The sequence below is a fragment of the Ambystoma mexicanum genome, chromosome 3p (genome assembly GCF_040938575.1).
Source record: "Ambystoma mexicanum isolate Mex_15411 chromosome 3p, UKY_AmexF1_1, whole genome shotgun sequence".
NCBI classification, from domain to species: Eukaryota; Metazoa; Chordata; class Amphibia; order Caudata; family Ambystomatidae; genus Ambystoma; species Ambystoma mexicanum.
This window is the reverse complement of record NC_090925.1, coordinates 918,847,996-918,861,916: the sequence shown is the minus strand read 5'-3', so window position 1 is coordinate 918,861,916 and position 13,921 is coordinate 918,847,996. Positions and strand designations below refer to the sequence as shown.

The 13,921-nt window shown below is 47.4% G+C and overlaps 1 protein-coding gene across 6 annotated transcripts in view; it reads left to right on the top strand.

The window, feature by feature from the left end:
* LOC138581113 (uncharacterized) overlaps positions 1-13,921 on the top strand; it is a 399,583-nt gene that overhangs the window by 34,277 nt on the left and 351,385 nt on the right. For 5 of the 6 annotated variants that reach the window (XM_069652197.1, XM_069652199.1, XM_069652196.1 and 2 more), the window contains exon 2: positions 6,690-6,768. In XM_069652197.1, the coding sequence (XP_069508298.1) occupies positions 6,690-6,768 (79 nt within the window). The remainder of the gene's footprint in view (positions 1-6,689; positions 6,769-13,921) is intronic. The other variant, XM_069652198.1, reaches the window with a different exon arrangement.

The window sequence follows — 13,921 nt, the reverse complement described above, 5'->3', positions numbered from 1 at the left end:
TATGCCGAAGAGAGATCGACTTCCGCATCCTGCGTGGCTCGAGGCAGGGAAACAACTAGACCGTTGCTAGGGCTGCCGCGGTCATAACCCGGTGCGGCCATCTTGGAATAGGTAGAAGAGGAATGATTCGTCCTCACGAACATTACAGGGAGCTTCTTGCAATGGGGTGAGTTTGAGGGACATTCTGACCATATTGTGGAGGGGAGTAAATGGAACAGTCACCATGGACAATACATAAGTGGACATGCATATATTAAGGATAACCATCATTGCACGTTTTTAAACGTATGGCCAGCTGTGCTCGGGATGAGACCATGATGGCTGAAGTGCTAGAGTGGAGGCAGAGGAAGTGAGGGACAGAGGCAGTTTAGAGGTGAGTGAAAAATGTTAACTAGCAGGCAGATGAGGGGTAGGTTAAGAGGGTAACTCATAGGTGAGGAGGCAGGCTTTTAGTTGGGTTTTGAACAAATCCATGTGGACTGTTTCTCGGATGTCCAGGGAAAGAGAATTCCATGGAAGTGGAGCAATATTTTGGCAACGTCCTGCAATGTCTGTAGCAGTTGCATCGTCTATTCAATGGTGGACACTGTCGGGCTAGATGCTTCCTCCCAGGTACATCTTTCTTTACACAACGGGACTCATGGTTGCCATGGACATGATGATAAAACTGCCATTACGGACTTGCCACTCTCAGTTTTAATATCTCAATAATTCATCACAGAGCTTAGTGTTAATTTTCCAAATGTTTTCAAATAGCTGGAAGAGGTCTCAGTCTGGATTTTGCATGTCATCAGAGAGTTTGTTGTCTTTTCTTGACAGAAGCAGGAAAACATCTGTTAAAGTATTTCATTTATACTGTAGGTGCAAGTCGCTGTCATTTGTTTTTCATTTTGCCTTGTATTATATCACAAGCAGTCCGTATTATAATGTGGTTTGATTTTGTTCAGAGATCAAAGTGAATGCATGTCCCTTATATATACCCTTAAGAAAATAAGGACTGAGACTAAGTACAGATTGAGGAAATAATGGTGCCGTGTAAGCGATAACCGCATTAGCCCAGCTTTACGTTCCACCCGAGAGCATTGCGCCCAGCCTAACTGCTCCCTACACTGTCCACCGGCTCCCAGCCCATGCGCAGGCCCCTCTTAGGACCACACTAGTTCCTCACCTTTTCGGTGTCTTAACCCACCCCCGCACATCCCATGACCACTCCCAACCATTGCCTTCAGTAATCGACTAAGCTAGGCTAGCTTCACCTCAACCACTTCAATTCTCTCAGCTATGATAGGTTGGATAGTGTTCACCATGTTCCCCTTCTGCCTCGTCCAAGCTGACACCCCTTGCACTAATAACTACTTCCTCACCATCAGTAAAGGCCTCACCAAATTAGCCTGCCCGAGACACCACCCTATCCCTTGCCCCACCCCCTTCCTCCCAGTCACACCCCCCTTCCCGTGCCTCATCAGTCAGACTCTCAGCCCCAAGGACCGTTGCACTATAATTAAGGAAGACCTCCCAACCTCCACCAATCCTACCGACCTACGCACACTCCCCAAACAATCAGTCAATGACAAAACACACCCTGTCTCAGGGATTGAGAGAACTTCCCGCCTAAGAACACGCACCAAACTGCCCTACTACAATCACACCCCCATGACCCCACCACCCAGACCACCCAAACCCACGGCCCCTAAAACAAACAAAAAGCCAACTCACCCTATAGCCACAAACACCTCGAGAACCTCCACAGAGCCTAGCAACCTATCAGTTAAGAATGCATCCACAAAGGATACCAAACCTCCCGTGAGCCTCAAAAATGCACTTATTAACGCCCGCTCCGCTCCTTAGGAGCCCACGCCATAGAAATACATTATCTTATTACCGAACTTGACTTAGACCTATTAGTAATTATAGAAACCTGGTTACACCAAGCGTCTGGCCCTCTGTTAGCACTAGCCGTCCCACCGGACTGCTCTATTCTCAGAGCTGACAGAACCACCTCCCCAGGTGGCGGTGTTGCTATAATAACTAAAAACACTCTCAAAATAAGATCTAGCTCTATTGAATTAATTGCAGGATATGAACTACTGCTCGCTAAACTAGCCATGAATGAAACCACCACAAACAACATTGGTGTAATATACAGAATGCCTAGCACCAATAGCCACCCAGAAACAGACATCCCACTAATACTGGCACCCATCCTTAAACCCCAAACGAAATGCATCATCATTGGTGACCTGAATCTTGGCTTCAATGATGACCAAGACACCAAAGCCACCTCCCTTCTCCTGGCACTTAATGACATGAACTTCTGCCAACACATAAATGTCCCCACCCACAACAAGGGTAGAACTCTGGATTGGATCCTCACCCTAAACACCAAAATCACTATAGGCCCAATCACCCCTCTCAGCTGGACAGACCACTTTTGCATAGAATTCACTATCACTAGTGACAATGTGATCCTTGCCCGCCTAAAGACAGAATTATGGACACCATTGAAAGCAGAAATCCCAAAAAAGTCACAGTAGAGAACCTTGACCCCGCTCTGAAAACAGTTCTAGAAGCTCACTCAATCATTAGCAATGATCCTACCACCCTCGCGGCGCATTACCACAAATGCCTCTCCTCAGCGATTGATACAATAGCGCCACTTACCACCAAACTAAGACGTGTTAATAAAAAATCTAACTTCTGGTTCAATGAAGAACTAGTCACCCTAAGAAGGAAAAAAACGCTCTCTCGAACACGCCCATAACAAACACCCCTCCCCTGCCTCGGCCAAAGCCTTCAAAGATGCTAATACTATCTACAAAACAACCATCATTTCCCACAAAGCCAACGCCTACAATGCTTGCATCAGTAATGCAGCATCAGATTCCAAAGAGCTTTTCTCTATACTCAGAGAACTTGAAAACCCTCTAACTACTGATACACCCACTAATGCGAGCAAAGAATGGTGCACTACCATACAAGACGCACTGGCCTCCAAAATTGCTATGTTGCAGAATAAAATCACATCCAAAAGACTACTCCTAGCTGAAAAAAAATCCCCCACCCCAACCCCGTTGCCTCCTCTAGTGTCAACACCAACCCTTCCTTCCAATTCACACCCGTCACCCAAGACCTTGTATTCGGCACCATATCCAAACTTAAAGCGTCCAATTGCAAAGGGGACTCTGTCCCAGCCAAACCCTGTGCCTCCACCCTGACACCCACCATCACCAAATTCGTCAACGCCTCCTTCAACTTCAACATAGTACCTACTTGCATCAAAGAAGCCTGGGTTACCCCGCTTCTAAAAAAAACGAACCTAGACCCCACCATTCCGAATAACTATCGCCCCGTGACCACGGTGCCGTTTTTACTTAAAATCATTGACAAATTAGCCTACAATCAAATCCAAACCCATCTGGAATCTAATCAGTTTCTCAGCACCAGACAATCAGGCTTTAGGCCTAACCACAGTACGGAAACAGCCCTTCTGGACCTCAAAATCCAAATGGATGCTATCAGAGATTCTGGAAAACTCTGCATCCTCTTGCTGTTGGACCTTTCTGCAGCATTTGACCTGGTGGACCATGATAAACTCTGCACTTCACTCGCCAGAGAGTTTAACTTCTCCAGGGAAGCCACTGCATGGGTGAAATCCTTCCTAACTGACCGTACCTCCAGAGTATCCATAGGGAAAGAAGCGGCCAACCCCATCCCAGTCCCCATAGGAGTGCCCCAAGGCTACTGTCTCTCCCCTACACTATACAACGCGCATACCAAACTCCTGTTCTCAGCTCTAGAGACATGGGTGTCATATACACAAACTTTAAGGACGACATCCAGATCCTCATACCCCTTACAGGCAACTACGACCAGGACACTGTAACTATCAATAAAATATACGTCATCATAAAAAACTGGATGGCTTCAAACAGCCTTTGTCTCTACGATGAGAAGACAGAAGTCCTCATTGTAGGATCATCAGCCAAAATAGCAAACCTCCACCCTGACTATTCCTCCACTAACATCGATGGTACAGCCATTCCCGTACTGAAGCAAGTCAAAACATTGGGAGTGTACATTGACGCCAACCTCACCATGACTAAACAGATTAATGCGCTCGCTTCCTCCACGGCTTACACCTTCAAACTCATTGCTCTCAGCCGACAATTCCTGACCCCAGGTAATTGCCTCACCCTAGCCAGAGCCGTGGTTCTTTCGAAATTGGATTATTGCAACGTACTATTACTAGGCACATCTAATGCCAACCTGGCTAAAATGTAATTATTGCAAAACAAAGTCCTAAGAGCAGCTTTAGGTATAAGAAAATCAGACCATATTTCCAAGACCAGAAAGGACGCTCATTGGCTCCCTATCAAAGCTAGAATCATCTTTAAAACATTATGTATCACACATAAATGCCTGACCAGAAAAGGACCTATTTATCTCAACAACACTCTTCACCCAAAAGATGACCAGGAGATCATTAAGTTCTAACGACAAACTCCTCCTGTCTCCTCCCCGCTTCAAATCCATGAGAGCCGGGGGTAGCAGCTTCACCGCTCTAGCCCCCAAACATTGGAACACCCTACCTATTACTATCAAAAAAGAATCCTCTTTCACGGCCTACCAGAAATTGCTAAAAACCTGGTTATTCAACCAATATTAGAACCTATGGACAAGTATCTGCAATTTAATATTTTGTTAGTTAATATTTGTAAACTGTATATCCTAAAATGTTATGTAACCAATCTAACAATGTCTTACTAATATCTAAGCTGTCTTGTAACCACGCTGTGACACCCGAGGGTCTGGGCGTGTAACAAATAAATAAATAAAAATAAATAATTTGTTGATTTACCAGTGATTTTCCTTACTCCGATTTTCACTTCCTCGTCCCAATCATTACCACCCCACTTTCCTTTGTTCCTCCCAGATGATTACTTGTCCTTGATTGCTTTGTGCTTGGCTAAAAAACTAGGAGGAATTGTAAATGAGGTCGGCTTTTATTGTCTTGGTGTATGTTCTTTTTGATTTTACTGTTTGTTTGGGTAGCAGGGACACCTGTGTCAGGCGGTAGGCTCACAGCATGAAAGGACGAGGAAGAGAGAATCTGAGTAATTAAGTAATGAATCCAAGTACTATGGGTGTATCTGCAAGTATGCATATGAAATATTTATATACTAAACATTTTGGTATCAGCCCATCACTGCGCATTCTATCACTGTGCATCCCAAAATGTTGATTCTTCACAGCCCCATTTCACCACATGTATATGTGGGGGTGGGTGGAAACAGTTAATAAATGTGGACGGCATGGAGGGGATGCGGGTGAAATGGGGTCAGAAAAAAGTCGACATTTGGCTGATCCACAGTAAAAAATGTGCAGTGATCACATAGGGGGTCATTACGACCCAGGCGGTAATTACGCCAACTTTACCACCATGGTGTAAACCATGTTTACACCATGGTGGATGGCGGATTTACCGCCCCATTCCAAGGTGAGTGGGGCAGTAAATCCCCATTTCCCATTTTCCCTTCCCCATTCCCATTTTTGCCCCATAGGGCATAATGGGAGTGGGGAAGGCGCTAATTACGCCACCGTAAATTACGGTGGCGTAATTAGCATCATGGCGGGTTAGCGCCATGGATTTTAATGGCTGCTAAAAGCAGCTGTTAAAATCGGAATCAGGCGTTAAGGGTTAACGACGGCGTTAACCCTTAACGCCTGAGTTGTAATGAGGCCCATAGATCCAACATTTTTGTTCAAGAACTCTCGTCTAGAGCTGAAATCATAATAATTTTCATGAACACTCTCCCTTTCAGATCCTGTTCTTTTGTCGCATAATGCTTCTTTTATAACATTGAAGTGTTCATCCATGGCACCTTTGTAAATGCCAATAGACTGCACAGTAACTGTTACATAATAACAATAATAGATTGATTGCTGTAAATCTTCCATTGTTATACTGTTATGCAGCTTGTTTGAAAGTACAAATGGGGACACATGGAATCACAGCGCCGAGAAAACACACACACACACCCCCCCAACCCCCCTAGAGAAACAGTGAAGCACCTACAAAAATGGACTGTCAGTTCTATTGTCCACAGTGTATTGCAGCAATACAATGTGGTTGCTGGGTTAACTTTATACAGGATGTAACCCTAGGACAACAGTGTCAGACATTACTTTATCAATGTTTTTTTGCTACTTTGTAACAGTGACAGCAGCGTGGTGAAGAGTCTTTCTAAAGGAGTCATTTTGAGAGCTAATTATGATCCAATTTCCCTATTTGTTTTTAGTTCATTAACCATTCACTAGCCTACTGCTGATGATTACTTCAGTGTTTTAAAAGAAAACTATGTACAATTCTACTCCTTTAACAATTTGCTCTGTTTCTCCTCATAAAGTAGGTGTTCTCTGTCAAAATCTAGGTATAGTGCTTTGTAACGTGACAAAATCCTGGTTCTCCAATGTCTTAGAAGATTAGTGTTCCATGTATGTCCATTTGTCTACAATGCACAGTTAGGAAGCGGTTCATCTCCTTTTTAAGTGTATGCCTAATGCATATGACCTGTATGTGAGTTTTTCACACTGTGTATGTTTTAGTCAATATATGTGCATTTGTTTAGTGGTATGCTTTATAATGGGATAAAAAGTGCAAACTCAAGTGAAATTAATTAATATTTCAGCAGTCTAGGTCATTCCAGAAAACAGAGAACTTGTACAAGAGAACAATGACTGGGGAGGAGGAAGCTTTCATGCCAAGAGGTAAACTAATACATTTCTTAAATTGTTATCTTTCTTATGACGATTTACTTCTGTTCAAACAAACTACAGTAAAAACTTAGCAGTGTATAAGCTTCAAAGTACTAGGTTCAAACAATACTATGATGCCTACACACACTTACAGTTATATTCTAAAATGCATACACTGTGACTACCTCTTAAACATATTACTACAAAAGGAATATGTTTTTGTAACTATGACATTGATTCTAGATTCGGTTCCATGTTATTTCACGGAAAAAAACAACTTGGATTTTTGGTTATTTATTTTAAATTTGGAAGGGTCCCTTATCCTTCACTACCACCCCTACTCCAAACCCCTGCCCATCCGTTAACCCACAGCTACATATATGTATTTTGAAGTACTCACTCAAAGTAAATTACTTCAAAGTAATTTCTGTCTTTGAAACAACAGGATTCCCTAGATACATATTTAAACCATAAACATTCTAATTAGGCATGTGTACCTTTTAGGTACTGAAGGTGTCTCACCCGCTTGTCCCCGGGGATCTGTGACCCCGGTGGCCAGGACACAACCATCGCTTTTGGATCCAATTCCTCAGGGTGGACCAGTGCGGGAGGATCACCTGGGTGAGAGGTCTTCAGGGAGTGGGAGTCGGACACCGGATGGCGAGACGCAGTATGATACTTAGGAACTCAACGCACCCCCTATTCCAACATGAACACTTTGTCACGAACAGCTCGCTATGAGAGAAAATGGACTAACACCCGAGCCATATACCTGACTTGTCCCAATACAATGGTCGAGCTGAGTCAGGCAATTACTGACCATTACACACACCTGACCCCCATTACATTTCCCCACACTGACAAAAGGTGGAGCACGAGAGCACACACTGAGCGAGGCAAAACACATGAGAAAGCAGCAGTTCCAAGATGTTAGTTTAATACAAGGCGAAAGACGGCAAAATGATCGCAAGGAGCGAAGTGCCCTTGACCTTTTCGACAAGGAACTGTTACTTTCATGAACCTTCGAGAATAGAAAATGTAAAACTAGGAAACAAGGCTGAAGAATCCTGCATTGTGTGTCAGAGGTACCTGGGGCTCTCCCGCGTCGATAGTCAAGGCGGGGAGAATCGTGTGCCGCTGTGGTACTGTCCTTGGCTCCTACAACAAAGCAGCGCCAGTGAAGTCAGCAATGCCGGTGAGTTGAGGAGACTGATATCAGACCAGTCTGTGTTGAAGCCAAGGTTGCAAGCGGCAACATAGGTAAAATAGGTAAAATTGAATAACAGAAGAGTGATAGAACTTTGAAGCCAAGATACGATACCTTAGACAGAGTGTTCTGGCACCGCATTCATGCTCATTCGAAAGTCTCTGCAAGGTATCCAACTGAAAGAGTGACAAAGAGTTGTGAATCAAAGTGGTCCTGCAACGGGTCAAGCAAACTCCTGTGCAGAACAGTCTTCGATGTTAGTGGCATACAGAAAGTTGATGACTAAGTAGATGAAGCCGGTCAGAGCCAAACTGAGGTAGATCGGCTGAGAGTTTTTGGTTAAAGCAAGTAAGTAGGGATTCCAAGATGGCCGTTATTGGGTGTGGTCGCGTATCCCGACCCCTGCCTGAGCGGGAAAACTGTTACGCTCACCTGGTCTCTACGGAGGCGTTGGGGCACAGTTGCAGCCCTCCCTGGAATTAGATCACCCTCTTCAGGTTTCGTCCCCTGCGAATCAGCTGTGGGCGGCGACAATCGGTGGCACCAGCTCTCCGTCCTGCTGCTTCTGGCAGGGGGTGCTTGTTACTGGAATCGAGTTCCTTCACTGATTCCTGAGTATTAGTCCAGTCCTGCTGCGACTAAGCTCCTCTTTCTGCTTTCTTGCAATGTCTCTTGTCTTTTCCCCTTTTTCTGTTTTCTTGCAATGTCTCTTGTCTTTTCCCCTTTTTCTGCTTTCTCTCAATGTCTGTTGATGTTTTTTGCTCTTAACGCTGCTGTATTCTCCTGACTAACGTTCCTCTATGTTTTCTCCCAAAGGATGGAAATGCAGCCTTACTGCGGAGGTGGAGGCGCGGAACGTGGCTGAGCGGAAGATGGATGCAACCGCAATGTCCGGCAGCAGGTGAGTGATGGCTTTTGTAAGGCGCAAGGTTAAATGGCAGGGCACCTTTAATGAATGTCTGTTATGTGTCTGACCTTGTCTTTTGCCTTTCTGTTGCAGATGCTCTGAGTTCGGATGATGCACGTCGTGCCGCGGTGCCCAGATGATGCTATCTGCGTTCCGAAATGCTTACAGGTGAGCGGCGGTGCCAGAAGAAGATGACTGCGCTCCAAGATGTTTGCAGGTGAGCCGCAGTGCCAGGAAGAAGAAGACTGCGCTCCAAGATGTTTGCAGGTGAGCTACAGTGCCAGAAGGAAGCGTTCAGTTGAGAGCAGAATCCGCCGGAGGGTGAATATGATTGTGGATGGCAGGATCTCTTCAGGTAAGTTGAATCCCAGGGACGGTGAGCATTACGCTGCACGGAGGTGCAGAATAACGCAAAGCGTCAGTCTTGAGGATCGGGGCAGCTTCTATAGCTGAGATCGTGGGCACGCCCATTAGGGCCGGCTTACCAGCCACACCCTGCCACTCCTAGAGAGTGAGCACATGCAAAGGCAATCCATTAGCAGCCACACCCAAGAATACACTGGGGGCTGCTTAATGTATGGAATGTTCAAGGTTAATGCATCCTGCTTAATGGATGGAATGTTCAAGATTGATGCATCTGAAGTGGTATGTCCATAATAAAAGCTTTTTGGTGTTAAATGGATGTTCTTGTTTACTTTTGTTCATGAACCTGGTGCCAAAGGCGCCAGGACAGTGTCTGCTCCGGTCTCCTGTGCATGCGACTCCTGCAGACCGGTGCCCCTGACTTCATGACCATGACAAAAACAAAAGGTGAAATAAGCGATCTAACTGCTGTCAAAAGTTTTTAAATCGGCCCCAAAACACGGTTGAGAAGTGTCATGCACAACAAATCAGTTACACAACTACGCACCACCCCGATTGATACCCCGACACACACTGCTAAACTCCCCGGGTCACAGTCCACCTCCCAAGCCATCCCTTCACCTATGGTGCGAGGGAGTGGTCATCACCGGCGGATTCGGGCCGTGTGCAGAGGCCGGCCCGGTTTGTTGCCTCGTTTCCATTGGCAACTCCCGTGGAGACTGCGTTCGGGCTGGAGCACCCGATCGCGGTTACTTCCTGGTTCCGCGACGGCTTCCCGCTCACGTGACTGGGAGCCGGCGCACGTAAAAGCCGGGAAGTTCGAGTTGCTCACCGCTTCACAGCTGTTTCACGACTCTGTTTGGCCCTTTCAGGATTCACGTTGTTTGCTGCATCGGATTTGGACTCAGGCTTACGAACCACGGATTGGCTTTCTTGCTCCACGGATACTGTCGCTCAGAACTCTGCACGGATATTGGTACTTTGGACTCTTTTGCTACGCTCTACGGATTGCTTTTGGATTTCCCCTCTGGCTTTCGACCTTTCGACCATTGGCTTCGTGATCAGTTTCAAGTTCCCTTCGGCTACGGAAGGGCTACAGGTATCAGCCAGTACCTACCATCTAGGACACGGCTGCCCGGATCTTTGACACTCCCTCGCATCTGACCCCAGGCACCCTAGCACCATCCTGCTAGACTTAGGTAAGAGAGTTTTGCACACTTCTTTATATCAAAGTACTGTGTTTGCCTGTGCTAACCCTAACTTCCTTTTAACAGCCTCCGGGGTCCTCTGCGTCATCGGATCAGGCGAACCATCAAACCACCTGTGGCCTCAAAGCTCGCACAGGGAGTTTCTTTACTCTCTCCCTGTGGGTGATATGTGGACAAAGGCCCATTACTCTTCACTACGCGGCAAGTCACGACAGACTGTGAAGCCGTTGCGTTGTGATGAGTATGGAGCCTGCAGCTGAGGACCCTGTGGCTGCCTTGGTACAGGCACTCACATTGCTAAGGGCGGATATGGGTGCCGCCACTGCTGCGATACACCAGAGGCTAGACTTGATCCAAAGCACACAACACCCTCTGCCCGCTGATGCTGAATTCGGGGAGGCCGCTGCCGCGGCACAACCCCCAGCTGTCCAGCCTATTGTTCCCCGGCCTCCTATTGCCCCTACAGCACCTCAGTTGCCAGTACTCATGCCCACGCCCTTTCCCTTGGCCACCCCAAAGAGGTTCCACAGTGACCCTAGAAAGTTTTGCACCTTTATAAACCAGTGCAAACTACACTTCCTCTGCAGACCTCAGGCTTTTCCCAACGCCATCACAAAAGCAGCGTTCACTTTGTCTCATTTGGCCGGCACCGCTGCAGCATGGGCTAACCCCTTGTTGGAAAACGACAACCCTGTCCTATACGACTTTGAGCTGCTGATCACAGAAATGTCTTGTGTGTTCGACACACGTCACAAGGCCCAGTCCCGGGACCTCGAGCTGTTAGACCTGACTCAAGGAAAGGGATCCCTCATAGAATATATTGCTCGTTTCAATCAGCTAGCTGCTGAAACGTCCTGGCCTGAACAAAAAAAGGCAGTTGTCTTCTATAGAGGGCTCAACAACACCATGAAAGATGCTATGGCTGTCGTCCCTCACCGATTTAGTGGACCTCGCATTACAAATTGACGCAAGGCGTTCCGAAAGTCGGTTTGAAACAGGAGTCCCCAATACCACTTTGCCTTCCTCTTCATCTGATACAGGCCTCAAGCCCATGCAAATAGGTGGTGTTCGCAGCCCCATCACACAATTAGAGAGGGACCGCAGAAGAATCGACCACGCTTGTTTCTACTGCGGCCTGAATGGCCATTTTGTAAAGTCATGTCCCAGACACCCTAGGCTCAAGAATCCGGTTTTTCGGAATGCTCGTCCCTAGACCCGGGGGCCGGGTCGAGCAGTACTTCCATTTCCCCGGACAGGTACCCCACCTTTGGCAGGATTAGGCCAGTGCTGGTACAGGCCACGTTAAAACCAACACCCGACATTGTTCATGCTGTCTCGATTTACTTAGACTCAGGCGCCACGGGCAACTATATTGACATTAAACTGGCCGGGTCCTTAAATCTACCTCTGATTACCAAGCAACATCCAGAGCCGGTACAGGCAGTGGATGGCACAGCATTGATTTCAGGCCCAATCAAGCAACAGACCGCCCCAGTCACCCTACCTATACAGAACACGCATCAGGAAGTTATCTCATTCGACCTGATTACAATGCCACAGTTTGGGATCATACTGGGTCTCCCTTGGTTGCATTAACACAACCCTTTGATTGACTGGAAGTCTGGGCAGGTTCATTTCGAATCAGAAACGTGTCAGAACTATTGTCTCACCGCACCTGACGACACTGAATCACCCCCACGAGCCCTAGGGGCCATAGCGCAACTCACACTACACGAAGACGTTCCTATGGCCCTGGAGCCTCATGTGGTGGGGGCTGTTGCCATTGGTTTCCCTACAGAATACGGGGATTTCCATGAGGTCTTTGATAAGGGTTCCTCGGACGTGCTCCCACCACATCGTTCCTACGACTGCCCCATCGACCTGCTCCCTGACTCCGTGATTCCCTCAGGCCGCATCTATTCCTTGTCTCCCTCGGAAGAACAAGCATTAAAGGAGTACATACGGGTAGCCTTGAAGGTCGGTCATATACGTCCCTCCACCTCACCGGCGGCTAGCCCTATTTTCTTTGTCCCCAAAAAGGAGGGCGATCTGCGTCCTTGTGTGGACTACCGCCGACTAAATTCTATCACCATCAAGAATCGATACCCGATTCCTCTGATTACTCCATTATTGGACAGGTTAAGCACGCTACCATCTTCACAAAACTCGATCTCCGCGGAGCCTATAACCTGGTCAGAATCCTCTCCGGAGACGAGTGGAAGACGGCCTTCTGTACTCGCTACGGATTGTTTGAATATGTGGTCATGCCCTTCGGGCTTTGTAACGCCCCTGCTACCTTCCAACGTTTCATGAATGAGGTTTTTAACTACTTGTTGGATGTGTGTGTAGCAGTATACCTTGATGACATCTTGATATACTCACAGAACATGAAGACCCACATATCACACGTCCGCGAGGTACTGTCCCGTCTCCGCCGACACTCACTCTATGCCAAACCCGAGAAATGTCAGTTCCACACTGAAAGTGTGGAATTTCTGGGTTTCCATATTACCCCTGGGGGTTTGGCAATGAACCAGTCCAAGGTCCGTGCGGTTTTGGACTGGCCGAAGCCCTGTAACATTAAGGCCCTGCAATCATTTCTTGGGTTCTCGAATTTCTACAGGCGCTTCATCCAGGATTTCTCGTCCCTTGTAGCCCCCCTTACTGCCCTGACCAGCCCCAAGTCGCCTTTTGTCTGGTTGGATGAACACCAAGCAGCTTTTGACGCCCTGAAGTCAGCATTTACTACAGCCCCTGTCCTGAAGCACCCTGACCCCGAACTCCCGTTCATTGTGGAGGCTGATGCTTCCTCCTTCGCCCTTGGTGCTGTCTTGTCCCAACACTGCCCTTCTTCGGGTCAGTTGCACCCGGTAGCATTTCATTCCCGGAAATTCTCTGCTACGGAGTTGCACTACACCGTCACGGACAAGGATGCCTTCCAGGTCTGGCGGCATCATCTGTTGGGGGCAAGGCACGCTATCACTGTGTACACCGACCACCGTAATCTCCAGGACTTGGCCTCGCTAAAGTGTATTAACAGTCGGCAGGTGCGGTGGCACTTGTTCTTCGCAGCCTTTGACTTCCAGATCAAACATCGGTCCGGTCTGTCCCATGGGAAGGCGGACGCGTTGTCTCGCTCTCCGGGTGGGGTATCCTTGCCTGTTTTCCTGGAAAATCTATTAGTCCAACATGTCATTTGCCTTTGCACCCCTCCTCTGCCTTTGTTGGATTCCATTTGCAAATGGGTTTCACTACATCCTGATCAGGTTACCGAGTGGGATCCGGTGTTTCATGACGGGCTACCGTATATCCAAAACAGATTGTGGATACCGACAACCGACGCTCGCAATCTCGCTCTGGAATGGTCCCACGATAGCGCCATCAATGGCCATCCTGGACAAAAACGCACGTTGGACCTCCTCAGACGTTGGTGTTGGTGGCCCTCCATGAAACACGACGTAGAAGGATACGTCAACACCT